The following is a 25,516-nucleotide window of genomic DNA, read 5'->3' as shown; positions in this document are numbered from 1 at the left end:
AATCCACTGAATAGAACAGTGTGATGCTTTTATAAGTATATCTAGTTATATATAATATCCATCTAGACTATGGGCTATCCTAATTTCAAAGTATCTATTGGATTCTATGGACAGTATTACATTTTATCAGATCTTTCATATTTTAAGCTGCTGGGTAGTGTTAAAAAAGAGCAAGATACAGTAGCCCAAATCCTTATCTGTTAATGACCTTTCCCTTTAAGTGTTTCTACAACCTCTTCAAAAGAAGTATAAGTAAATGCACACAGACCTTTCATAGGGCTAAATGTGAACTCTACTGAGCTGGTGGAGCCACAGATGGCTGGAGAAGACATTACGTGACTAATGCTGCTATTTAAAAGGATACAAGTGGAAACTGTGAAGGAATGCCTTTCCTACTGCCCTCCTATTGCTAACCCAGTGAGCCATGCTGCTAAGGGGAATTTGCTAAACTTTGAAGCTGTGACCTTGAGTCTGTCTAAGGCCAAGGAGTAGTGGTGTCAATTACCTCTGGAGATCTCTCTAAGGACCACAGAGCTGTATATAGGTCTTCTAGAGAGGAGGTAAAAGGGAGCTGCAAATGGATTACCGGAGTCTGAGCAGCACCTCTGTGACGTGCCCCAGAAGAGACAGTGTTTTATTGGAGATATCTGATTTCCTTTTACATGCCTGGCCTCCTCTGGCAGCTGGAAGAAACATTGTGCACCTCCACACATTTTCTTTGCACTTTCTTTTTGTTTCAAAGCTACCCCCATTAGCAGAGTTCACAAAGGCAATGCATTAGGTCTACAGTATATTTTATCCATACTTGATACAACGTCTCAAACACCTTTTACTGGTGATCTATGACACAGATGAGTATCCCAGCTGCCCATTTAATCTAATGCACTTATCTTTCCGTCTCTGTGCAGGTAATCATACGTGTCTTGATTGCCTTTAGCTAACACAGGGTCTTGATGTTTCTCATTATTATTCTAAGGCCTCCTCTTTGTGTTTATCAGGTTGGACAGGCTAAAAGTGGAGCAGTGTGGACCACAAGAGATCAACCATTTGGCCAACCACAGGCCGCCACTCACACAGCCTGAAATCCAGAACAATGAACTCAACCGTGAGGTTGACCGTGAACGCGATGCAGCAGTCACCTCTACCACAGCAGATGAAGAGAGGAAGCAGAGAGACGCTGAGCGCTACGGCTTCCAGAAGGATGGGGCGGAGCCTGAGCGCCCACTCACCAAGATCAACAGTATCAAACTGCAGCCAGCCCAGGCAGCAGCTATCAAGGCTAACATCACCTCACCGCAGACTCCGACAGAAATGGATGGGTCACACCGCAGCCCTCAGGTCAATGGATCTGGTGAGCATTGTCCAGCTGATGGGACTGGAGTCCCTCCTCAGGGAAGTCCCACCCATGAGCCAGGCCGCACCCTGAGCAGGACCAGCTCTATGCAGCAACTAGAGCAGTGGGTCCGCACACAAAGAGGACGCAACCAGGATGATGACACCAGGAGGTTGGTTTGATTCTATGACCTTTTGCAGGTTTTTAAAAAAAACAACAGTTTTTAATCATTTCATTGTGTGTTCTCAAAATAGTTGTGGTGCAAGAGGAGAAAATATGCCAGCACAAGTTGTTTTTAGGTTGTTGCACAAGAGTCCAATCTTGTCTTGTACTTCGACAACAAAAAGTGAAACTTGACTAAACTTGGTATAATCTAGAAATGCTGATTCAACCACATCTTGAGAAAGGAGGGATTCTTCATAAGCATCCGAGTGTCCACTCATACAGTACATATGCAGACTCTGATTAGTCCCATTTCTCTCTAAAGATGTGTTGTTTAAAGCCAGAGGATACACACACTCCTTGATTTAAACACTTTGATATTACACTATTGAGTGTACTAGTAAGTAGAACTGGGGATAAACAATAGCCGAGCTGTTAGCCAGAGTTACTGTCTGCCACTGACCCTGCTGTGAGATCCCCATTTTTAATTGGTTGAGATTAGACCTGCTCTCTCACTGTGTCTGTCTGCCTGCATGTCTGCCCGTCTGTCAGTGTGTCTGTCTCTCCATCTGTTTATCGTCGCCTGGCTTGTGCTCATGTTTAATTTATTTAAAAGTTTAGTTAAAAATGGACGTGCAAAGCAAGTACGTCGATTGCAATGCAAGAATTTAAAAAGATTATTATGGATTAAACCACAAGGTCCTTATTTCCATAATGGCGCTCTGTGATAAGCATGTAAACTCCCTCTCTATTCTCTCGCCATTCAACTCTTTCAACAGTCTCTGTCATTACATTTCTCCAGAATTATGTTTAGTTTCCATGTACTCATAAGCATTTTTTTATGCTTCTGGCTTTTACAGACCAGTAAGTGTTCTGTCTTAGTCTTAATAGGAAGCTCTCTCAATGCCAGCTGCACTGATTTTGAACTCACTGTGGAAGTGGAGCTTTTCAAAGCTTTGTTTTCACTGGAAAGGTCTAACTTGTCCTGAGGGGGTTCTTGAAAGTGAATCGTCCATATAGAAGACTAGACTAGAGGTGTTTTGCAACTACGTTTTAAAAGGGGAAATCAAAAACTTTCACTGATTATAATATTATATAACATGACGTTGCTTTGATGGGTGAGGTAGCTAGCAAGTTATAATTGGGTGTTTTTGTTGTAAAAATTTCAAAAAAAGGCAGAGAAATAAATGTCTAATTGACTATAAACAACTTCTTCTCTACTTTGAACCTGCCATGTAGAGCTTATTATTCATTAAACAAATTCATATTTTAAGAAAATAAATAAATAAATATTATTATGGCCTGTTAAGGCCATAATAATATTCGTCCATATAGAAGTCCAATAGGCTGTTAAGATTATTATAAATATTATTATAATTATAAATAAAATAACAATTCAAAGTAGCTGAAGAATTATTCAATTGTTGTACCTCCTTTAAGGGCTGATGGAAGTCCTAATGAAAATATATAGATATGAAAGCAGGTAGCTCGCTTCTTGTGAAATAAGTATCTCTGCTACTTATCTGTGTTATTATTAATTAATTAGTAAATGGCACTACTTAATTATTTGTCTCTTATGAAACACTAGTCGAAGAGTTTGTCTCTTTAACTTCCTCATAACGACTTATGTTGGTTTGTTTTTCTTCTATCCAGCATTACGTCATACCAGACACTGCCTCGAAACATGCCAAGCCATCGGGTACCCTATATGCCTCATTATGCCGACGGCTACTGCAGCATGCCCAGAAATAGCATGGCACAGCGGGACAGTATCTGCAGCATGTCGCCATCATTGTACGACCAGGCCCTGGGTCCCTCGCCGGTTGACAAGCGCCGCTCCATGCGCGACGACACCATGTGGCAGTTATTTGAGTGGCAGCAAAGACAGGCCTACACCAGGCCGCCGGGGCTCTACAGTAATATGGCCAGTCCCAAAACCATGATTAATTTGTCAGACCATGCTGCACCAAGCCACTCCATCCCCCCCTCGCCTTCCCATGGCTCCCTGTCTATGTATGGTGGCTACTCTCCGATGAGATCCTACAACATGAACAGTGCTCGTTCAGAGGTATCCTCTCCCATTTACAGAGGAGACATGAGCATTGACAGACGGCACAGGCCACAACTCAACAAGGTCAGTTAAGGCACACATAAATCCTAAAGGGGTCGTTCACGCGTGTAACAAAAACAATATATATCACTTTCTTTTAGTTCTACTTGTAGTTATGCAGATAGTTATGGTTTTATCTGCCCAGATATTGAGATATCTATCCATGAGTTAAGTGGAGGTGAGTGGTCTGAAAGTGTCATAAAAAAAACTTGTAAAACTATAAGAAATAGTCTTTCTAAAAAGTATTAACAGTGTGTACTTTTGATTATACAGAATAACAGGGACACTGCTTCCGGGAAAAAAAGTTTACAAGCTTTTAGAGTGTGCTAAATTTGTTAGATATACTGTTCCCAAAGGTCAAGAACGAATCCAAGTTTCAATCCAAGTCATTTTCAATATTTTGAGCAGCACAAAGAAAAATTGATTCATCTTTCTTTGTCCATTTGTGGTGACAGGAATCTATGATGGATATTCTGATACTTAAAAAAATATTTAGATGGCTAAATGCTACTAGGGACATGTACAAAATGTTTTTTGTATTTGGTTGAACCGTCCAACTGTGAATGATTATTAAAGCAATCCATAGTGTGAAATGACAAGATGTTTTGTTTTTAATTTACTGTCTTGCAGTATGCCTACCCACCTGATAGGAGGTCTATGCCTGCAGGGATCCCAGTCCAGACTATTACTGCCCAATCTCTCCAAGGCAAAACAGTAAGTCCTCATCCATGTTGTCCCTTTCTGTGTCCATCAATATCTTTTTAACTGAATTTTTCTAATACACCACCCAGTAATTTCACGCTTGAATAAGTGTGTAGAGCACAGGCTATTTTTTATAACCCCCCCCCCCCCCCCCCCCCCCCCCCTTCTCCCTCTCCCTCTGTCCTTCATTCCCTTCCAAGAAGACATTTTGACAGAATCTTTAGAGACAGATGTAGGCAGAACTCAGATGTATGTTCCAAGTGATAGGATTTAGGGTATGCTCACTTCAGGAGCTCCTTTATCCAGTGGATACTTTAAAAACCCTGTCACTCACAACTCTCAAAGCCAGATCAGGAATGTATGTCAAAGCCGCACACAGTGCTATGTCCTCATGGAGCTGCTAAAAAGTGAGCTGGATTCTGTAATAAATGCTAAACTCTTCTTCTGTCTTGAGTGGACGTGTCAAATTTGCATGCTGCTGACAGTGATTGCACCTTGGATAATGTCACGGTCCTGAGCTGCATGAACAACTCAATACCTAGATATAGCAACTGTTCACCTATGGGAGCCTGATACCTCTAAATCTCCTGTCCTGGTGTGTTCTCTCCTTTCCTCTTCCACTCCCCTTGCGGTGTGTCCCTGTTTTATTGTGGCTGTATTTCCCTCCCTTCCTCCCTCCCTCCCCTGCAGCCTGAGGAACTGACTCTGCTGCTGATTAAGCTGCGGCGGCAGCAGGCAGAGCTAAACAGTATCCGGGAGCACACTGTAGCACAGCTTATGCAACTTAAAATGGATGGCGACAACCCAAAGGTCAGGCCCCCAGAGATGCTGCTTGTGTGTTAGCGTGTGGTGTGTATGCCATCTTTAACCACTTCCATTATCCATCTCGATCCAGAGGATTGTTTTTGGTCTTCACACATGGCTGATTTGAGGAGAAGAGGCGCTGCAGTAGACGTTCTCTCCATGAAGGACTTCGCTTTGGCTTGAAGTTGTCTCTTCGTCATATTTAGAGATCAGCTAACTTGCTTTCAACTTTTCCCAAAATGTGTGAAATATCTGGAAACAAAAATAATCTTATTTTACAACCAGCATTGAACTTTATATATTTCATCAGATCATTACATTTGATCCATTTCAAATTGGTTGGCTGTTGATTGAGTCATTTCACTTCCCTAAATGTTCCAGACAGATGTTAGCCAGAAATTAAACTTAAAGCTTAAAGATTGACCGGCTAAAAAGGTTAAGGCCACTGGCATATGTAAACGTTAACTCAGGATGTTTGCATTTAACGTCTCTAACACAAGGCCTAATGTGGAGAATGGTTGAGTATGAAGGATTTAGGTTTATAATCTCTCTTGTCTTCTTATATCAGTATAGGCAAAGATTTTTGCCTTACCTTTTGTAGTTTATGGAGTTTAGTATCAAGATACTCACACACAGTTTAAGTGATGTAATTGAAGTATTATTTCAAGCTCTTTGCATTTTGCCGGCCTTTGGTCAAGTCTGTACATGGCCATTTGGTCATTATGGAGCTCTAGTCTTTCATTTCCCATAGTACACTCATTCCGTTACTTTATATAGTACTCCTGCTGCCTGACCTTATTTCTTCACCTTGACTTGTCTTGCCTTCCTTTCTGTCCGGTTATCTGTGGGTACACTGTACATAACATACTTGTGTGTTTGTGTGAGCGAGAGAGAGGGAGAGAGCATCACAGAAAGACTGTGACGTCCTTTTCTTTTGTCTCTCTCTCTCCTGTTGCCTTTTATTTCCTTTCCTTTTTGCTGCTGACGTTAGAACGACATTCTCTCCCATCACCTCCAAAGGAACCTCATGTATTTGGACAATCAGGTGGGGTAATGCATGACTGCATGGCCCTGTCTCCTCCTGGCATCAACTGAACTCATTTAATGCTTTGCTCTTATTATATTAATCAGTACTGTTTGCCGACAAATCCTTTGATTTCCTGTTTGACGCTTAGCTAACTTATCATTAGTTTATTTAGTGTTCATTTTTATAGTTACAACTACATAGCATAGACCAATATCACATACCACAGCATTTATAGCCTAAGCTAGTTTGCAACGCCCGTCCCTAGATTCCCTATTACTATTCATTCATTAGTCTGAATACCTACGTACCCTAAATCCACTGTCAGCTATACTAACTGAATATCTGGTTATCATTCTATTCTGTATAGTTTGAAGATGTGGACAAGCTTTATGTCTTACATATACAATTCATTTAGAGAGGCGCCTATCATGTCATTATTGTATTGCTCCGAAGTGCTTTGAGAGTTTGAGTAATTACAAAAGTTGTATTATTATAATACATCAAAGTTTAACAGGAGCTTTCAATGGCAGAGCTTTGCACTACAATGTCTTCCCGGTCCTTTGTAAGTCGTTTGTAAGCGTATCGTTGCTGTATCCATCCCTGTTTGAGTCTGCTTCATGAGAGAGAGCAAGCGAGGTGTAACAATATTGTCGGTGTTGTCTCTGAAGTGAAGCACTGTTATGAACTGACCCTTGCTATATTGCTCCTCTCCACACTGACTAGATGAAGGAAAATGACCCTTTAATCATCATGACTCACACTTTGATTGAGAACTCTGCCCCAAGGCCTCAACTTTACCACCAAGTAAGGCCAGCCAAAGGCTTTGCTCCGCCTCGTCCTCACCAGTCGCTGTTGTTATTTTGTTTTGCAATGCTCTTCCTCCGGTGTCCAAGTCCTCATGGCATCTTGAGACTAGTCTCCCTGTATCGTTTGTATTGCCAGCACCTCCTCATCCATTGCTTTTGACTGTTCTCTTATTATGAGAAGTCATGCCAATGTGGGCATGACTTGTAAAAGAGTAGTATGATGTGTTTGTTTCACTGTTCAGTTAAATCCCTTCCTCACTCTCTTTGTGAAGTTTGTGTGTGGGGACTGGATATAGTTTACTCTAGAAGTTGCTATGTGTTTAAAAAAGCACTCAGCTAACTGTGGAACTGTCCTAAATCAAAAGCTAAAGCTGTGGTTGCACCCTGATCATTTAGGCAACAAAACCTCTAGACTTTACTCATCTTGTTTTGTCTCGTGCCTTAATCAGTGAGGTTAGGGTGTTATTTTGTATTAACCCTTTTCAGAATGTTTTCCCTTTAATTAGATGAGATGTCTGGATCTGGCAGGGGGACTCTAATTAGTGTGACTTAATTATGTGTTGTCAGACATTACCAAATACTTATCTTACTGTGAAAAATGAATTATAGGGGATTGTTTTATGACGTAATTTAAGTAATGCAAAATAAAGTAAATGCATTTTCACTTTTAGCAGGACACAATTATGTTTCACTATCCTAAAACAAATATCCACACCAAAGTAATACTCTGTTTACAGTTAATTTGGAGTCAACCAGTGATGCCTTATTTACTTGATGTTAGGATGTTAAGACACAGCATCAGCTGCGGAATAGATTTTATACCTAATATAGTCAGTGGGTGATGATGAAGATGAAGACAGATGTTTTCTAGGTAAACTCTTTTCCTTTTTAACTGTCTGCATTACTTCCCTCTTACCCTCTCTTGTTATTATGCTGGTGGAGATATACAGACATACAGAGAGCTGGCTTGTGTGTGACAGTGTCTATGATATCACTTGGCCACTTTTGTAATTGTCTCTTGAGGTGTAAAAGTGCCGCCGAGGACTGCCCCAACCACCCCCCCACCCATTCATTGGCATACCAGCCTGCCAACAGCTGCATTCCCACCTGTTCAGCTGCCAGAAGTCTGTCTCCCTCCTCCTCCTCCTCTTCCTCCTCCCCTTGTCACTTGTAATCCACACCACACAGCATCCCAGTGAAGCACCCCCCCCGTGCTGTGGGAGAGTCTGCATGTTCTGTGTGGAATGCCATGTGGTTCTCAGGTCCCACTTGCTTTAACTGTACTGTGTGGTTCAGCTGAGGAAAAAGGTGTTAAAATATGTGTGAAAGAGTGCAGGTGTGAGTGTGGAACATTGATATACAGTAGAGTCTAAAAACTATTTGACCAGTGAGTCATTTTTTGTTATTTTGGCTCTGTAGACCAGCATATTGGATTTGAAATTAAATATTGAAGTCTATGAAGTTAAAGTGCCGTCTCTTAGCTGTAAGGTTTTTTTTAAACTGCAGGGTAATGAACCTAAACACTGTATGACTAAGGCAGCCAATGTTTTTAGATCCCAACAGATATGTAATATGATCATGTGTTTCACTTGCTGGAGTGTAGAACAGACTTAAAGCAAAAAGCCCTAAAACAAACAAGAAGGGAAGATGGCTGCAGTTCAGGCCTGGCGGAGCGTCTGAGGGAAGATGATGTCTGTAGGTTGTAGGTTGTAGACTAGCCAGTCATTGACTGCAAAGAGTTTCAAACCAAATATTAAGTATAATTTAGTATGATTAGCCTACTTAATTCAATTAATCTGGGTTCCCCTAATTTAGGGGTGCCCAATAAAGATGTAAATGGAAGCTGAAAGTTGGCACTTTGACCTTGATGTAGTGATTCTCTCATTTCATATCCAATCTGAGTACAAACACAAAACAGCACTAAGATATGTAACTGTCCTTATGTTTATGGACTATACATGTATTTTTTTTAAGATTTAGAAGAGTGGATGAATGATGAAACATTGTGTTGAATGGATTTTCTGGAAACATGGGATCCAATGCAGTTGATATAATTTCCGTTTGAGCACTGTGACTTTTTTCTTCTTTAAAATAAGTAGATGGTGAGTAGATGTAATAAAACTGGAGAGAAGGACATGTTTAGCGGTCTTTACTTGCTTTTGTAACTACATCAAATTAGATGTAATGTATATAATAAACATAGGTGTTCTAATAGTATAAACTATTGTAGAAGTAACTGCAATACAGTCATTGAACTGCTTTTGTCTGGATTTAAGTAACTAAATGGCTGTTTACATGTAATTGTCCTAAGCATTACTACTGTACGGTAAAAAGTCCTAAGAATATCTGCGGTTATGTCATTATTCAGGAATATCTTAAAGTAATACTGCACTTAACGCAACACAACACACACTCAGTGCACCACAGACAGGCAGAGTCCTTGGACCATCTAGCTGCAGAGAAAGTGCTGGAGAAAACACAGTTGGTGGACCCAGCTTATGCGCTGACTCTAGAGTTGAGTAAGCAAGATTGTTTTAAATGCGTACCCCTTGCATTTCCAATAAAACCACTGTGTTGTGCTGATGGATACAAACAAACGTGGGTGATGAAACACGAGGCACCAGAATCATCAGAGAAGAGACTGTTTAGACTGGCTGCTCTCCCACTGTTTGGTTTGCTAACTTAGATTGTCTGATTCAGGGAAATATGAGTCAAGGACAAATCCCACGGCTCAGTGAGAGAGCCTTGTTGTGACACTGCATTAGATCTCCAGATTCTAATGTGTATGTACATATTTGGTGTCTCTGTCTAATGTTCTGTCTGTCTTCACAGTTGAGTCCAGAAGACTACAGGGAGCGCGCCTATACATGTATGCCAGAAGAAGTGGACATTGATGTAAGTTCAGTGTTGCGCTCTCCCACATGATGGTCCATTTAACTATACATGATGGGTCACAACTTTTTATTGTTTTCTCTTCAGACCAAACTTAGCAGGTTGTGTGAGCAGGATAAAGCGGTGAGGACACAGGAGGACAAACTTCAGCAGCTGTACAGAGAGAAGGTGACTCAACACTGCACATCTGTCATCATTACATTCTCACAAAACACTGGTTGCTTACAAGAGTGTGGTGCCAAATGGGAAAAAAACTAAAAAGAATACATAGTATATATTTAAGTTTAAATACTAAGAATAGCTTATGTTAAAACATTTGCACAACACTGAGAAAGAGAGAGAAAAATAGTCTTGTTTATCTGTTATAATGCATAACTATGGCCTAGCTACTTGCTAACCTGTTAACTACTGGCTACTACATAGCCATGTCATATTTAGCATATCTGACTGCTCACCATCAGCAGACTGTGGTTGCTGTGCAGTGTTGACATCAGAGAAAAATATTAAGTTTGAAGTACACTGCAAGAACAGCGTTTATTCACCATATCTAACTCAACATTGGAGTCACTGAAATCACTGAACAAAGTGTGACATTTATGCCGCGTTCTATTTACCTCGCAACTCTGTTTTTACGAGGTCAAAGTCGTAAACACGCCCCCTGACCTAACTCGTACAACCTCGCAGGAGCGCGAGCTCAAAATCCAACGTGGCTGCTCCCTGTATCAACGGTTGTGAAAGCTGCAGTAACATAAAGTTATAAGCACTTATGTCTTATTTGTGTCTCACTAAATCAGTCGTTCACACAGGCATGTCCAACTTCTATCTGTGGACATGTTGTTACGTTGTTTGCATGCACAAAAAACGGCGTAATGCGTTGTTATCAACTGGTTGCTAACAATAGCTAACCGGGCTAGAGCTAATGAAAACAATGAAAATCCGACTTTTTAAATAGAACGCATTCAACTCGGGTATGACGTCATTCCCAGTTGAGGTTTCCGAGTTCCGAGGTAAATAGAACGCGGCATTAGCATAATCTGTAGTCCATTTGAAGTTACCTCCATGCCCATTAAAACAACAAAATAAACCATAACATATTCAAATTAAGTTCTGAAATAATTGGCTTATTAATTGTTTTTGTCATGTTTGACAGACAATAAATCCACAGTCTAGGTTATGGATTAAGGAATGAAGTAATTGCTCAACTAAGGATACTAAACAACAGCTGGTTCAAGGTCCTCCAATTTGAGTTTTTGTTCGTTTTTACGATTTTACTGATGGGCCTCTGTCATTATTTTTGGTATTCTATAGACGAAACAATCACTTGATTAATCACAAAAAACAAGACACAGTTTCACCAATAAAGAAAATAAGTTACTTGCAGCCTTACTTTTTTTCTTAATTTAATACCTTTGCAAGATGTATTAGCCTGGCTCCTCCCGAAATGTATGAGAGTCTGTTAGGACCAGGCCAAAGACGTATGGGATCTAAAAGGGTTATTGGCAAGAAATGGAGAGGCTTAATCATCCAATATGACTGTATTAGCTGATCTAAAAGGTTACAGTGACAAATGACATACTCATGCTGTATGTGTATTTGTTATATTGTGTGTTCCTTCAGCACACCCTGGAGACCGCACTGCTTTCAGCCAGCCAGGAGATAGAGATGGGTTCTGATAACCCTGCTGCCATGCAGAGTGTTATCCAGCAGAGAGACTTGCTGCAGAGCGGTCTGCTCAGCACCTGCAGAGAGCTCTCCAGAATTACAGCTGTGAGTAATACAGTACATACACGCACATGTTGGACACTGAAGTTTTCTTTCTTCAGGAGTGCTAGTAAGATAATATATAGGCTATATTTTTTTTTTTTTTACATTGTCATTCACAAAGTGTATCTATTCCAAACCAGGAGTTGGAGCAGTCATGGAGGGAGTATGACAAGCTGGAAAGAGATGTGTCTCTGGCTAAGAACAACCTCCTGGAGCAGCTTGAAGCACTGGGAAGCCCTCAGGTAGGATCATTCTTGAGACTGAAGCTGAGCTGCTCTAATCTTGCACCGCTTGTGTTAACACTGGCATGGCATAATAGTCAGACTTTGGTTGGGCTACATGCACTGCAAAGCTTCAAAGAAAGCTGAAAAGTTGGCAAATTCCATTGAACACCTACTAGTCATCCTTTTTGTAGACACTTTCTTTGACTTTGGGGAAAAAGACGATTTATGTGCTCTAGTGCCCTTAGCTGCAGTGTGGACGGAGGTAACTGAGAGATCAAAGAAACGTAGGGAGTGATTGATGACTGTAGCGATGATAGAGCATGTCTTAATTAAGTCTGTCTTTTATCTTGTCCTTCATCACGGGAGAAGTGAAGAGACAGAGAGAAACTGTTCTAACAGTTATTCCTGGTTGAGCATGAGTCAGAGCCAGTGCTAATTAGCAGTAGAGAAGTCAGAGGGCCAGCAGGGAGCCTGGACATCCTCTTCTTAAGTGCCCTTCACTCTCAGACAAACCTGTCTGTGTCATCAGTAAGGATGAGATAATTACGCATTGGTTTCTCTTGCTCTTCTGCTTCTCCCTGTGTCCAGAAATCCAAGTTAATCTTTAGGTATTATCTGGTAATTTGTGTATGTTTTCTGTGCTGACCCAGACGGAGCCTCCCAGCCAACAGCACGTCTGCATCCAGAAAGAACTTTGGAGGATTCAAGATGTGATGGAGGCCCTCAATAAACATAAAGCTCAGAGAATTGCAGATGGTATGAACTTGTATGGGCTCAAGAACAACTTCAGCAAGCATGAGGTGAGGCACCACTAACAGACAGCATACTTGGTCATGCTGTTCTCCAGCACTGAAACAATTAGTCATTTGATCGATTAATGAATTAATCAATAGAAAATGAATCAACAACAGTTTTGATAATCATTTAACCTGTAAGTCATTTATCAAGCAAAAATGGCAAAAAATGTGCTGGTTCCAGTCTCTCAAATGATTTGTTCCTTTTCTCTTTTTTAATATCATTGTAATTTGAATATCTTTGGGTTTTGGACTGTTGATCCGACAAAGCAAGCAATTTGAAGATTCCACTGTAAGGGAATGTTTCTCTGTTTGCATGTTGAATGTTTCTCTCTAGTTGCAGTCGTACAGTTTTCTTTACCCAGATCTCCTGCCAGCCCTACTTATGGACAGTATGAGTGATATAGGTGATATAGCTGAGTGGATGTGTCAGTCACTCTGTAACAGCATGTGGAGCTTTCTCTCTCTGGCTGATCAGCTGGTTGGCCCATCGTGTGGTCCAGAACTACTCTGTACCAGATGGTGGCGCCATGTGTCACCGTGCTACCTGTCCTGTCATGCCCTGTATAATCCCCAGGAGGAGGACTCGGTACCCCCACGGCCACCCCTACCCCAGTCCTATGAGCCCAACCCCCCCAACGTGCCCCCTATGCCCTCTCATGCTGGTGTGCGCCCTTCATCACTCCACAGGCCGGAGGACAGGAAGGCCAATCATAGGAATGGCACGCACAGCGTAAGCTTGTTGACTCGTTGACCTCATGGTTGACCCTGCCCTCATCTGTGTGTCATCACACGTCATTGCCCACTGTGATGGTTTTCACTTTCATTTTGACAGACATTTCATGTCATTTGGGTTGTTTTCGGTTGGATCACATCCCTTTATTTTACATGATGTCATCTTCCATCATCTTTTTTTTTTAGTTAAGGATGAATCTTTATTCACGTTTATTTTTTTCTCTTTTTAATTGAGTTGCTTTCTTGTCTTCTGTCTCCCTCCTGTGTGTTGTTGAAATGTAGGGATTTTGTTGTGTTCACTCCTTGGTTGCAAACTAAGCCATGTCTGGTTGCTGCCTACTTTTGTATTTGGCTGTAAAATAATGTGTTTTATAAATCAGTATGTATGTATGTGTTAAACTTGTTCTTTCTTTTTCATCGGCAGGGCCCAGACTACAGGCTGTATAAGAGTGAACCAGAGCTCACCACAGTGGCCGAAGTGGATGAGAGCAATGGAGAGGACAGATCTGAACACCCATCTGATAGAGAACATTCTGGAAACAAAGGTACATTACGCCAGTTTCTGATAACTGTGCAGTTTTCCAATAAATTTGATTTGATTTAATTTAATTTTACATTGTGTGAATCACAATACTGCTCAGGTTTGTGTATCAGTTCTGGGATAACTTATCCTATCAACTCGACTTTATTTAGACTTAATGTCACCATACATTCTCTGTGAAAAGGTGGTTTAGGAAAGAGCAAATTGGCCTTGATTCAGTGAAACCGCTAGCACAGCTGCTCTGAAGTTGAATGATTACACTGTAGCTCCTCACTTGTTCCACAGTGCCACACAATCAATAGTAGCAACCAGCTGATGCTGCAAATTCTGCGTGAAATACTGTTATTGTCGGTAGTTAGGGTTACTTAAAGTGTACTTAAAGCCCGATTTTACATTCCCAGGGTTAAACTTGATACACAGAAGATTCTATCCGGCAAACTTAAGAAATTAATTAGCAAACTGATGGGTAAATTCTCATACTTTTAAGTACAAGCTTAGGACTTTTCTGTAATGACACGTACACACTGTATTTTAATATTGTGCAAACTCAGTTCTTATATAACAATATCTTTCCTAAAATATACTAGTCTCTAGTGAATTGCTACTAATGTGTTGTGTAAAAGCCATTTAACCAGGTGGCTAACTGACATCTTGTCTTTTTTACCTGCTAGGGCTGTCCTACCCAGTTGGCATTGTCCCACCCAGGACCAAATCTCCAGTACCTGAGTCTTCCTCCATAGCTTCATATGTTACCTTAAGGAAGAGCAAGAGGCCTGACCTCAGGATGGGAAGTCTAATGGTAACTGCCAATTGTTCTTAGCATGTTTTAACCTTATGGACCACCGGATGCTGCCAGATATTGCCATCAGTTGTCAGGAACTAACTTTAAAATGTAAAAAGGGCTAAACTATCTAGCACTTATTTTCCTGTGTGGCAAACCAGACATCTTTGTTGATAAGAAGTAGAAAAACAATAATAATAACAATGATTGCTTTTTGCTCGTTTTCTTTTCTTGTTATGTCGTCATTGTAAACCTCCTGTTGGGCAGCAGCAAACTAGCCACCACTTAATTTTCTTGAATGCGTTTACTCCCCTCTTAATTGTCTGTTTTGGTTATTAAGCTGTTGGTTGAAAGTTGCAGAAGAGGCCACATCACGTGGCCAGGGTGTGACTCATGCTCCTAAAACCAGGCTGTCATAAAATAGATGCCAAGCTTGGTTTATACAGTTTCCAGCCACGAACACTGTCAACTTAAATATACTAACCATGTCATTAGTGCACCACACTGTAGGGTGTGTCCTGTTTTTATTGTGTCTGTATATGTTTGAAGAAAAGATAGACATATAGTATGAATGAACCTACGTGAACTTTGTGAAATGTCAGCTGAGCACACATACATACAGTAATCCTCCCTGTCGGCCTTGTACTCTATGGTTGTAAGAGAGTGTGTCACAGACCTTTAGAGTTCAGCTCAGGCCCTTGGATACCAGCCTCTTGAACAATCTGGACAGTGGAGGCTGCATCCTCGGGCTCTGGACAGAATCCAGACCTGCCAGACCCTCCAGCATGGGACAAGAAAGTAAAGCAAGTTATCTTCAGTTCACTTCACATCATCAGCCTCTCCTGCTCAGGCATTAACGGGCCCCAGCCTCTCTGAGTGCACCCATGTGTGCCAGCAGGAGCATGTGTGTGCACAGCAGCCAGCCAGGTTTTGATTCTTAGAGACGGAATGTTAAATAGCCATTGCATTATTGTGGTTATTATGTAAATCCTGACCTGTCTTTAAAGAAGTAAAACGTTGCAGTGCAATTAGCAGTATTGGCAGAGAAGATGCAGTTGTTTTTTTTCAACAATACCTCGTATTCACTGCAAATATTGCTGCATTATGAAATCTGATCCAACCACAAGATGACGCCACTTAGCTACACACCCAAACTGTGGCTCTGCGTCGTAAAAATGTACGATAGTGACATTTGTCTTCTAGCATGCTACAGTATTATTAACTTCTATTTATTGTGTGTGTTGTTTCTGTATCCCTCTGTGGTGTGCGTGCATGTCTGTGGTTGTCCTCTCTGGATAACAGGAGCGTCCACGCAGCGCGGTAGAGCAGCAGCTGTGTGCTGTGGAGAGCAGCCGGCCCAGGATGAGCGTGGAGGAGCAGCTGGAGAGGATTCGCCGCCACCAGCAGGGTGCCCTCAGGGAGAAAAAGAAAAGCCTCCATATCCGGGGTAGCAACCAGGAGAACACGCCCTCTCGCAGTCACTCATTTACTAAAGAAAACCATTTTCGCAGCATGCAGGTATTGAGCGACTGCTGCAGACACTAAGGCAGCACTGAGAGTATAAAATCCTGGAAACCTGTCAGGTGACTTGATTTCTCTGCATTTTTGTCCCGTTTTTTTCCTGTCTTTTCTAGTCCCCTAGACGCAGGGATGAGGGGATAAGCAGTGACATTCAGGAGCTGGAGGCCTCACTTAGGCAGCAGGAGGTGGTGAGCGAGCAGGAGACGCCCGCCGAGGAGATTGCCCGTCTCAAAGAAGCCGAGGCTGACCACTTAAATGTGGACCGAGAGGTAAGTTGGCTGTTGTACTCATCAGACTGAGAGGGCTCATTTTATTATTTAGGAAATGTTTACCAACGTCACTATCTATTATTGTGGATTAGATTCTTAATACCACTACTCTAATAACTAACACAATTACATGGTTTTACTGCAATTAAAACACCTCTTGTTACCTAAACATCACACTCATTAAACACATGCTTAAAGGTTCAGTAGGTAACTTTTATAAAAATAAGTTTTTGTCATATTTACTGAATCTGTCACTATATCCTGAAAGTAGCACATGAGACAGATGATCTGTGAAAACAATCATGTTTCTCTGCTTCCCCCTAGTGCTCCTAACAGCATTTGCAAGGAAAAAAAACAATTGGAGCAGAGAAGTCTCTAACGCATTGTCAATGACTGCTCGTAAACTGCGGTCAAACTGTAAAACTAGGCAGCTCTGATCAGATATGAATCAAGATTAGTTACTCCATTGCCTATTTAAAACATCTAAGGCTAAAAAATAGGCAATGCAGTAACAGAATCTTGATTCATATCTGATCAGCGCTGCCCAGTTTTACAGTTTGACCACAGTTTACGAGCAGTTAGTCCCACTGCGTTAGAGACTCCTTGACTCTGATTAGTTGGTTTCCTTATGCCATTAGGAGCACCAGCAGGAAGCAGAGATTTTTTTCACAGATGATCTGATTCATGTAGTACTGTCAGGATATAGTGACAGTTTCAGCAAATATGACAAAAAACTATGAAAGTTACCAACTGTAGCTTTAATGAATGTGCATATACTGTAGCAAATTATCAGGGAAATAATACAAATCTGTGTCTTATTTGACAGGTATTATTTTAAGTATCCTTTGGTGTTAACTAGATGAAGAACCATCAAAAACAACTAAAGATTTATATTTTAATCACTGCAATTCCACACTTACAGGCCTTCCTTAGAAATGAATTACTTTATTGTTATTACATAACATATACATTTTTAGAAATCAATCTACCAAACTGTAAAGTCGCAAAACACTGTAGGCAGGAATTTTTCCAAAGGCATGTGCATGACACTGTATGTACCCCTGATACTAAAATCTTTTCATAGGCACTTAATTTGAAGTTGCTTCTTGCTGTTTTTACAAGATTGCATGCCCTTTATTACGATTACATCAATAAACTCCTTACAGCTTATTTTCCCAACTGATCTCTGCATGCTGCAGATTGTCTCACATTAAGTGTTTCTCGCTCGAGGACAAAGCCAACAGTGATTCTCCAGTTAGTTCTTACACACCCATAATGTGCAACAGTCTCCCTGTACTGATAATGACAATGACGATCATCTGTTTACTTATTTACTTACTACTTAAGTGTCATTTTCTGATTTATATCTGCACATTTTTAGCTTGTGGTGTTTTTTTTTATTTTTATTTGTAAAGCACATAGTAGTATATCAAATGTTTCTTTGTGTTGTGTTTCTTCAGCTTTCTGTGCCTGACAAAGTGCTGATTCCTGAGCGTTATGTGGAGTCAGACCCCGAAGAGGCTCTGAGCCCTGAGCAGGAGGCTGATAAGCAGAGGAAAGTTGATCGCATCAAAGCCCTCATAGCCAAAAACAGGTAAACACATCATCGTCATCCTTCTGTACCAGAAACTCTTTATATTAACAAGGATAAAGCTGTTCAGATCATTGATTTTAGGTAAGCATCCTTTGGACAATTGGCTAGGTGAGCACTGATATTTCCCAGCAGAGGTCATGCATGACCTCTGCATAGGGGTACGTTTGGGGTCATAGCAGGACATCACTATAGAAAACTTAAAAGAGGCCACACTGCCTGCCTGTGTGTTCCTCCCATGCAGATGAGTGCCTTAGATGTGCAGAAAAGCCCATGCTCTTACCTCCTATCCACTGTGACGTTTTATTCTAGATGTCAGCCCTTTTGAATTGATTTAAATGAGATAGCTTCTCTGTCCTAGGGTAACTGTGTTTATTCTGAAACTTAGTTTAAAGTTAAGTCTGTATACTGTATATTACAGAGACTATATTGTATGTGTATGTGTGCTCCCAGCATGCAGAATGTGCTGCCTAGTATGGCTCTAAGCCCAGAGGAGGAGACTGAAGTTGAGGTTACCGTACAGGAGAAAGAGAAGATGATTAATATCTCCTACGAGCTGGCAGCAGAGGCATCCAAACGCAGCAAACTTGTAGCAGGTACATCTCTAGAGAGAAGGGGGGCGGGGTTGCATGTGATAAAACAGAAGCTAGTGTTCTTATAACTAGAGTGCGGAACCTTTACATTTAAATGAATGTGTTACATTCAAGCCCTTGCCAAGTTCACACAATGCTGATTAAGCCCAGTGCCGCCCTGGGAAAGCTGTCTGTATTTCTCAGTATACCAGAGTTATGGTGTCTGGTGGCTATGGCGACATTCCCATGCTAGTGCCCTGGAAGAATGCTGACACAGCCTATTTGGACTCAGAACGAGCGGTTTAATAACTCCACAACGTTGTTACATGAGCAGTATACGAAGTGCCGTCAACCAACCTTGCTCACTTACTTACAGTTCTTCACAGTGTAGCTGCTTATTCTGGCTCTCTGATTGGTTACACTGTATGTCAGTGTATCTGTATTACCCAGTACCTTGACAGGCAGGAAGGGCAGAGAGACCACAGCGATGCGGCATTAATAGGAATCCCACTGCTATTCTTTAGCAGGTCGACAGTGTTTGTATGATTACTCTCACTGCCAGAGAGGGGAAACAAAGGTTCCGCACTCCAGCTTTTAAGCTCCCTACTTTTTATTGTGGCTTATCAAACTGCAGCTGCTTCCATTGTGTATGTGTTCAGTCATTTATCATTGTGGTCTCAGGAGTTTCTTGATTAATTTCATTGACTTCAGTGATTATTTTCTGTGTTGTTTGGCCATTTAGCTTCTGATGTAATTTGTTTTGTGTGTGTCTGCGTGTGTTCGACATGTTGCTCTGTTTCATTGCAGTGAAAAGCCTGTCGTCATCTTCCCCACCCCTATCACAGTCTCCTAACACACACCCTCAACTCACTGATGGGTCTCACTTCATGTGTGTGTAGTAGCACCAGTAAGGGCCTTCATCAACCTGTTTTGTCCGTACTCACAATGCTCAGTGTATGAATTGTTGTCTCTGGGGATAAAAAGCATGTCAGAATGAAGGGATTGATGAAGAATTATGTAAAAAGAGAGGAAACCATTTAGATGTGTTTGTATGTATCCTGGGTTGCTATAGAATCACATTTCTTTCTCATCTTGTGGTAATTTTTGTAGTCTGTGATAGTAGTGATTGTAGACTGTAATATACACTCTGTGGCCACTTTATTAGGAACACCTACAATCTAATGCACGGGCAAAATTAACAATATTTTGTTAAAGCACCAATAGTCAACCCTACAAAATGGTTGCAGTATCGGCATCAAGGTATTTGGTCAATACTATCGTGATATCTGATTTTCTCCTCCTTTCACCTCAATACTAAAACATATAATTGAATTAACACCTCAATGTCAGTGTGAACAAAAACTGAACATTATAGGCATCAAAAACGTAGACCGTATTGGATTGCATTACATGGTACAGGTGTACCTAATAGAGTGGCCACTGAGTGAATAGGAGAACTATGTTACGTATCCATTGTCTGTTATTATTTTTGTAGCATAATTTGATCTTTGCCCCCATAATAAAATCTCACTTTCTCTTTCTGTAGCACAGGCTCTGGCCTCAGTGAAAACCTACACATGAAGGAAAGAGCAGTGGAGGTGTAAAGATGCTCCTGAAAACTTCCCCAGGGACATCAGCACAAGGCCACGGCCTACAGAGAGGGGAACTGCCTACTCCGTATGCTCACTGTGACGTCTTAAGCTCTTATGCCACTTACAACACTTTCTCTGTGACATTTCTATTATTTCCCCTCTTTGGGGCGCCACCCAATACAGCTTTGATACCGTTATTGTTGCAGTTCTATTATCAGTTTTTACAAGGTTTTTAATGTTATTTTCATTATTTATATGGTTTTATTAGGTTCTTGTTTGAATCTGGGCCAACGTCTGTCTGTATATATATATTTGAGGCTAATAGACTGAGCTCTGTTTTGAGCCTAAGGGCCTGTGACAAAATGTTTGGGCAACATTTTTCATACACGTTTCAGTACCTGTCCTAAAAAGGTTTCAATTTATTATTGACATAATTTCAACTCGCTTAAGTCTTTTTTATGTCACTCAGTTTGTCTTTCAGACATCGGTCATTAGCTAACCATTCATATTTATCCATTTATTGTAAAGAACATTTGTCGATATGAAAGTTGAGTTTATAAGAGATGTATCCATTATAATAAAAGGAGGAGCCACTTTATTGTGGCAGACAGATTATTTGTTATTTCTCCTGTTTCTGGGTTGTAATTATTTAAAAATGGGATCTTCTGCAGTCCCTGTCGCATTGTTGCCGACACATATGTGAATGTTTAAGTCACTCTATACTGTCTTTTTTTTTCTTTTTTTTATTGCTGAGAGATATATTTAAACAAAGAAGGAAAAACAATCAGAGTTTGGTTCTATTTTATGACATGTTGGTTTGAAGTCTTTGAACAAAAAAAAAAGGATTAGCACATGTAAAAAGCAATAAAAAAAACATGTGGATCCAGGATTTTACTTTGTGTGTACAAAGTGTAATTATCAGAGGTCTACTGTGTATATAATGTACATGGTACAACAGGATGGGAGGATGTATCCAACATATGGTTACATACTAGATTTGATTTGCAAATGTTCATATTCCATCTGTTTTATATCATGTTAAATAAATGTTGCTGTTCTTAACAAGCGGCTGCATTTTGTTCTTTACCACCACTGTAGCCAGCTTTAGAGGACAAGCTGAGAAATATTGAAAAGCATATTCTAGATTTCAGGTTAACATTTAGAGATTTATGCATGAATAGGGGACTAATAATTAAATGATGAACTTTATCAGAAACAGTGAAATGTAGTACGGGTCATTTGTAGGGTACAGATTGAGGTGAATGTATATTTTTGTATATGTTTAAATATGGAACTATGGCTCCCTCTTGTGGTCATTCTGCTCTAATGGAGACATTTTTCATAGAGCCCAAATTGGATTACTCCGGTTTATAGTTGTCATAAATGAACACAACATATCCTTTGTTTCTGAAATGTTTTGTTATGCTACACAACAAACCAGAGGGGTAATGGTCCATATTTCCAAATAGCCATAGCCGGATTAACTTGTTTGCTTCCGAGCAACATTTTTGTTGTTGGGTCCCAGCCAGGCCAGTGGCTCATTTTGCTCGGTTGGTAATCCAGCATTGGTTAAATTAGTAATAAATATCTATTAACAAATGCTTGTGGATTTAACACTTTGAGCCATAAGGAGTTATAAATGTTGATAAGATTTGGTCCAGATTCTTCGCAGGCTTTTCCAGAAGGGAAGTGGTCATGCTGGAGGAAGATGAACCAACTAAAGGGACTTTTTTACAACATGGTAACCCAAATGTTCATTAGTAGCATTAGTAAAAATTATGAACCACGAATAAACACGTTACTACTGTCCAAGACCCTCAGCCGATACATTTTGATACTAAAACTGATCTAAAGTTAATGTGCATGATGCCTGAAGGAAGCTCCCTTGGCCTAATTTGGGAACCTTTGCTGTAGTAAACAGGGATTACATTGCATAATAATTGCATATTTGTGATAAGCTGTGTGATTTTGGAAACACATGGGAAGTTTAAATACCAACGTCAGTTTCTCCTCCTCGTGCCGCCTCTGACCAATCAGAGAGCAGTGTGATTTGACCCAGCCCTTCTTCTGCAGTGAAGCATTTGTGGGTGCCACGGGTAAATTTTAATACCGAAAGTGTCCCACGGCACGTACGCCGCAGAAATGGCTGCTGCGGCTCCAGAAGGAACACCCGCACTGAGTGTTGAGAACGATGTAACGCCCACAGAGACAAACGAGGACAACGGCGAGGAGAAAGAAAAGGGCCTCGCAGAACCGGAAACCGAGGAACCACGCAGCAGCGTAAAACCGAAAATGGAAGAGGTGAACACGGGGGCCGGCGAAGAGAAGCCCGCTGCATCGGCAGACAAGGCCGAGAGGGAGGCGGTGACAGAGGACAGTGCTGCTGCAACGGTGACCCAAGTGGCTACAGTCGCTCCTGAGGACCCGGAGCTAAAGCAGGAGATACAGCAAATCCCCGGAGAAGGTAGCGTTAACAACGAACCAGCCAACGATAACGCATTGAAAGAAGCAAAGGAGGAACCAAGCGAGGACAGCCAGGGTTCGGGGATAAACTGCGAAAAGAGCAAAACAGTTTGTGAAGATGGTGAGAAACCCAGCGGCGGGAGCGGGGAGCTGGGCGACAAGAGGCGGCCGAGTGTGGAGATGTCATCCTCGGATGGTGAACCGTTGAGCCGTATGGACTCAGAGGACAGGTTGGTCGAGTTCTTCTTGGTCAATTGGGTCAGTAGCTACGGACAGTTAGCTAGTCCTTTCACCCCATCCTCAGTAACAATTAGCTCTAATTGGAGTTTTTATACTTAATAGGTCAAGCTATGTAAAAATGTAGGCTACTCAATTATGTTAAACCAAAAATGTTATCAAATCACCCCACTCATTCATTTTCATTTTAACTTGTCATATTTTCATAACAACTCGTAACATTAAAGATGTTTTAAAAACATTAAAATGCTCTGCTTGAATAATTGTGTTATGGTTTTCCCACAAAAAAACTAACGCTACCTTAAAATGCATCTACATCTACTCCTCCCACATTGAAAAATCCAGAAACTATGTATATGCAAATATACAAAAGTGTATATATACTAACTGTTATATACTTAAGGCTATTTAAAACTTTCACTGTTGAATGTGAGATGTACTCCTACTTCACTGAAAAGTCAATTTTCAGCATATTTTTGGAGGTAGTTTAAGATAACTTTTTGGACAATTTTTGGATTCCAAACTAGTTCTGTCACACAATCATCTAGTAGGTATAGGTCTTCAACTCAGATTTAAGATGAGCACAGATATAAACTTTCCACTTTCAGCAGATGAATATTAAAACAGCTTTCTAGTGTTCAACTTTGCACATACATAATTATGCACAGTGAAGTCAAACATCCAAAGGACAGTAGCATTTATTGAAAGGTACATCTACAGATTCCATTAATAAAACTAGACAAAAAGACTAGACATTGTAACAAGTAACAGACAGTTGTCGAATGAGAGTAAACTAATTGCCTATGAGCCCTTTGGAGATGTTGACAGCACAGCAAATTAATAATCTAGTATCTAGGAGCGTTGAATACAGCAATATAATTGATTTGGCATGAGTGATGGAAGTGGCATGCATGGAAAATCAGATGCAGCCTGAAGGCTTTCATGCATGGTGATATTCAATGTGGCTTGTAATATTTGCACCTGTTCTTCAGGGCTGTGCAAGCCTGATCTAAGCTATGGAGATATTCTTGATGACCTTAGCACCCAAGTTTTATAACAATGGGACTGTATTCTTCCTCTCTCTCTACCCACTAACCCTCTCTTCTCTCTTAGTCTCAGCAGTACCCTGATGGAGATGGAGAGCACCGTGTCAAGTGGGCGCTCCACCCCTGCTATGATGAACGGACAGAGCAATGCCAGCTCCTCCGGGGCAAAGACAGTGGCCTACTCCTGCTGCTGGGACCTCTGTCCACAGTGCTTCAACTCAAGTCCTGATCTGGCAGAGCATATCAGGGGCATTCATGTGGATGGGCAGAGAGGAGGGGTCAGTAGACTTTAAACTTTTGGACAAGCTTCAGATTGATCTCATTTATTCTGTCTGACAGGTAGCCAAAGCAAGATAGTGTCCCATTTTTTTGCCGTAGCTTAAGATTGACAGTCCAGACATCCAAGACAGAGTTGAACGATTTTCTGCAAGTGGACTGCATGCAACCATTGAGTATTAAAGGGGAACTATGCAGTTTTTTTAGCTTAATTTACCATAACTGAACAGCTTCGGAGTCATTGGAATGGTTATATGACTTTTTTCGAATTGAATGGTGGTCGTCTCGCTCCCCCCGAGCGCCTGCGAGCTGAAAAACCACCCTTGCAACTTTGGGCCGGCAAGTTGCCGTCAGGAAGTATCGCGTGATATCAGGTCTTGTGATGCAACAAATTGCTTCACGGCACTGCACAAATACGGCCATTCAGGAACCGGCTAACAAGGTAGCGATGGAGTTTTTCACACTATCGTCATGGCTGAGCCGGCAAAAAAGAAGCAGAAAGCAAGGAAAGCATTGTCGGAGGAACAGAGAAAGAAGAAACCTGCGAGCAAAAAGCGAGCAAAAAGCGATAGCATAGCGCCCCTTTAAAGGGTTGGTTTAAACCGCTGTGGCATTGGAACTACTTTCGGCTGCCCTTTGAGAACTGTTCACATTGCGTTCTGTGAATTATCTTGAGTAACAGGGATTTGGAAAGAGATGTTGCTCTTCAACTTTTTTAAATATAGTTTATTAATGTTGTGAACAAAATTAAATTAAGTTACATTCACCTTCATTTTATTGGCGTCGAGACATATCTCAAAACCTGGAAAATGTCAAACTAAACTTTTCTAAATTGCTAGATACCAATAGTACAGTAAGTGATATTTTTTTCAGATTTTGTGTGAATTGACAGTTTTATTGATTGCTTGATACGTTATGCCACCCAGTTGGCAGCACCATTAAATTAGTACAAAATTGTACAAAAATGTGTTGTTGTTTTTTTAGGTTCAGCCTGCACTGTCACATTTTGAAAAAGTAATCAGCTGTGATGGTCAGACTCAGAAACGGGTTTATAGCTAAGTAGGTTTTCACATACAAGGAATTTGCCTAAACATAGTAAGAGAGCAGAAAATAAACCTGCTACTAATGTCAAGAATCATAAATATAATATATAAATTTACAATACAAAAGAGCTGTACACTGTTTAAAACAAAGAGGATGGAATGTTCACCGTATGTGCAATGCAAAAATGTGTGTTAATGTAATGCATTAATTTAGGTTTACAGTCACATCTT

General features: G+C 40.9%; 2 protein-coding genes across 34 annotated transcripts in view; both read left to right on the top strand.

The window, feature by feature from the left end:
* LOC116038354 (pleckstrin homology domain-containing family A member 5-like) overlaps window positions 1-21,282 on the top strand; it is an 85,348-nt gene extending 64,066 nt beyond the window's left edge. For 5 of the 25 annotated variants that reach the window (XM_036002899.1, XM_036002897.1, XM_036002914.1 and 2 more), the window contains 20 exons: window positions 999-1,505; window positions 3,149-3,629; window positions 4,236-4,319; window positions 4,998-5,117; window positions 6,103-6,156; window positions 6,862-6,942; window positions 9,777-9,839; window positions 9,924-10,004; window positions 11,454-11,603; window positions 11,741-11,842; window positions 12,475-12,624; window positions 13,196-13,351; window positions 13,775-13,898; window positions 14,566-14,693; window positions 15,978-16,193; window positions 16,310-16,465; window positions 17,926-18,059; window positions 18,510-18,652; window positions 19,436-19,535; window positions 20,175-21,282. In XM_036002899.1, coding sequence (XP_035858792.1) covers window positions 999-1,505; window positions 3,149-3,629; window positions 4,236-4,319; window positions 4,998-5,117; window positions 6,103-6,156; window positions 6,862-6,942; window positions 9,777-9,839; window positions 9,924-10,004; window positions 11,454-11,603; window positions 11,741-11,842; window positions 12,475-12,624; window positions 13,196-13,351; window positions 13,775-13,898; window positions 14,566-14,693; window positions 15,978-16,193; window positions 16,310-16,465; window positions 17,926-18,059; window positions 18,510-18,652; window positions 19,436-19,527 — 3,022 coding nt within the window. In that variant the 3' untranslated portion in view covers window positions 19,528-19,535; window positions 20,175-21,282. The other 20 variants (XM_036002917.1, XM_036002898.1, XM_036002918.1 and 17 more) reach the window with 15 other exon arrangements.
* Window positions 21,283-22,255: 973 nt separating this feature from the next.
* Window positions 22,256-25,516, top strand: part of LOC116038544 (zinc finger protein aebp2) — a 31,712-nt gene continuing 28,451 nt past the window's right edge. For 5 of the 9 annotated variants that reach the window (XR_004897857.1, XM_031283037.2, XM_031283040.2 and 2 more), the window contains exons 1-2: window positions 22,256-22,913; window positions 24,034-24,244. Coding sequence is in view for 8 of the 9 variants with exons in the window: in XM_031283037.2 (XP_031138897.1) it covers window positions 22,363-22,913; window positions 24,034-24,244 (762 nt within the window). In the remaining variant the exon portion in view is untranslated. The remainder of the gene's footprint in view (window positions 22,914-24,033; window positions 24,245-25,516) is intronic. The other 4 variants (XM_031283039.2, XM_031283041.2, XM_031283043.2 and 1 more) reach the window with 1 other exon arrangement.

Source organism: Sander lucioperca, chromosome 7 (assembly GCF_008315115.2).
Source record: "Sander lucioperca isolate FBNREF2018 chromosome 7, SLUC_FBN_1.2, whole genome shotgun sequence".
In the NCBI taxonomy this organism is placed as follows: domain Eukaryota; kingdom Metazoa; phylum Chordata; class Actinopteri; order Perciformes; family Percidae; genus Sander; species Sander lucioperca.
The sequence above is the reverse complement of the archived record's forward strand: the minus strand, read 5'-3'. Positions and strand labels throughout refer to the sequence as shown.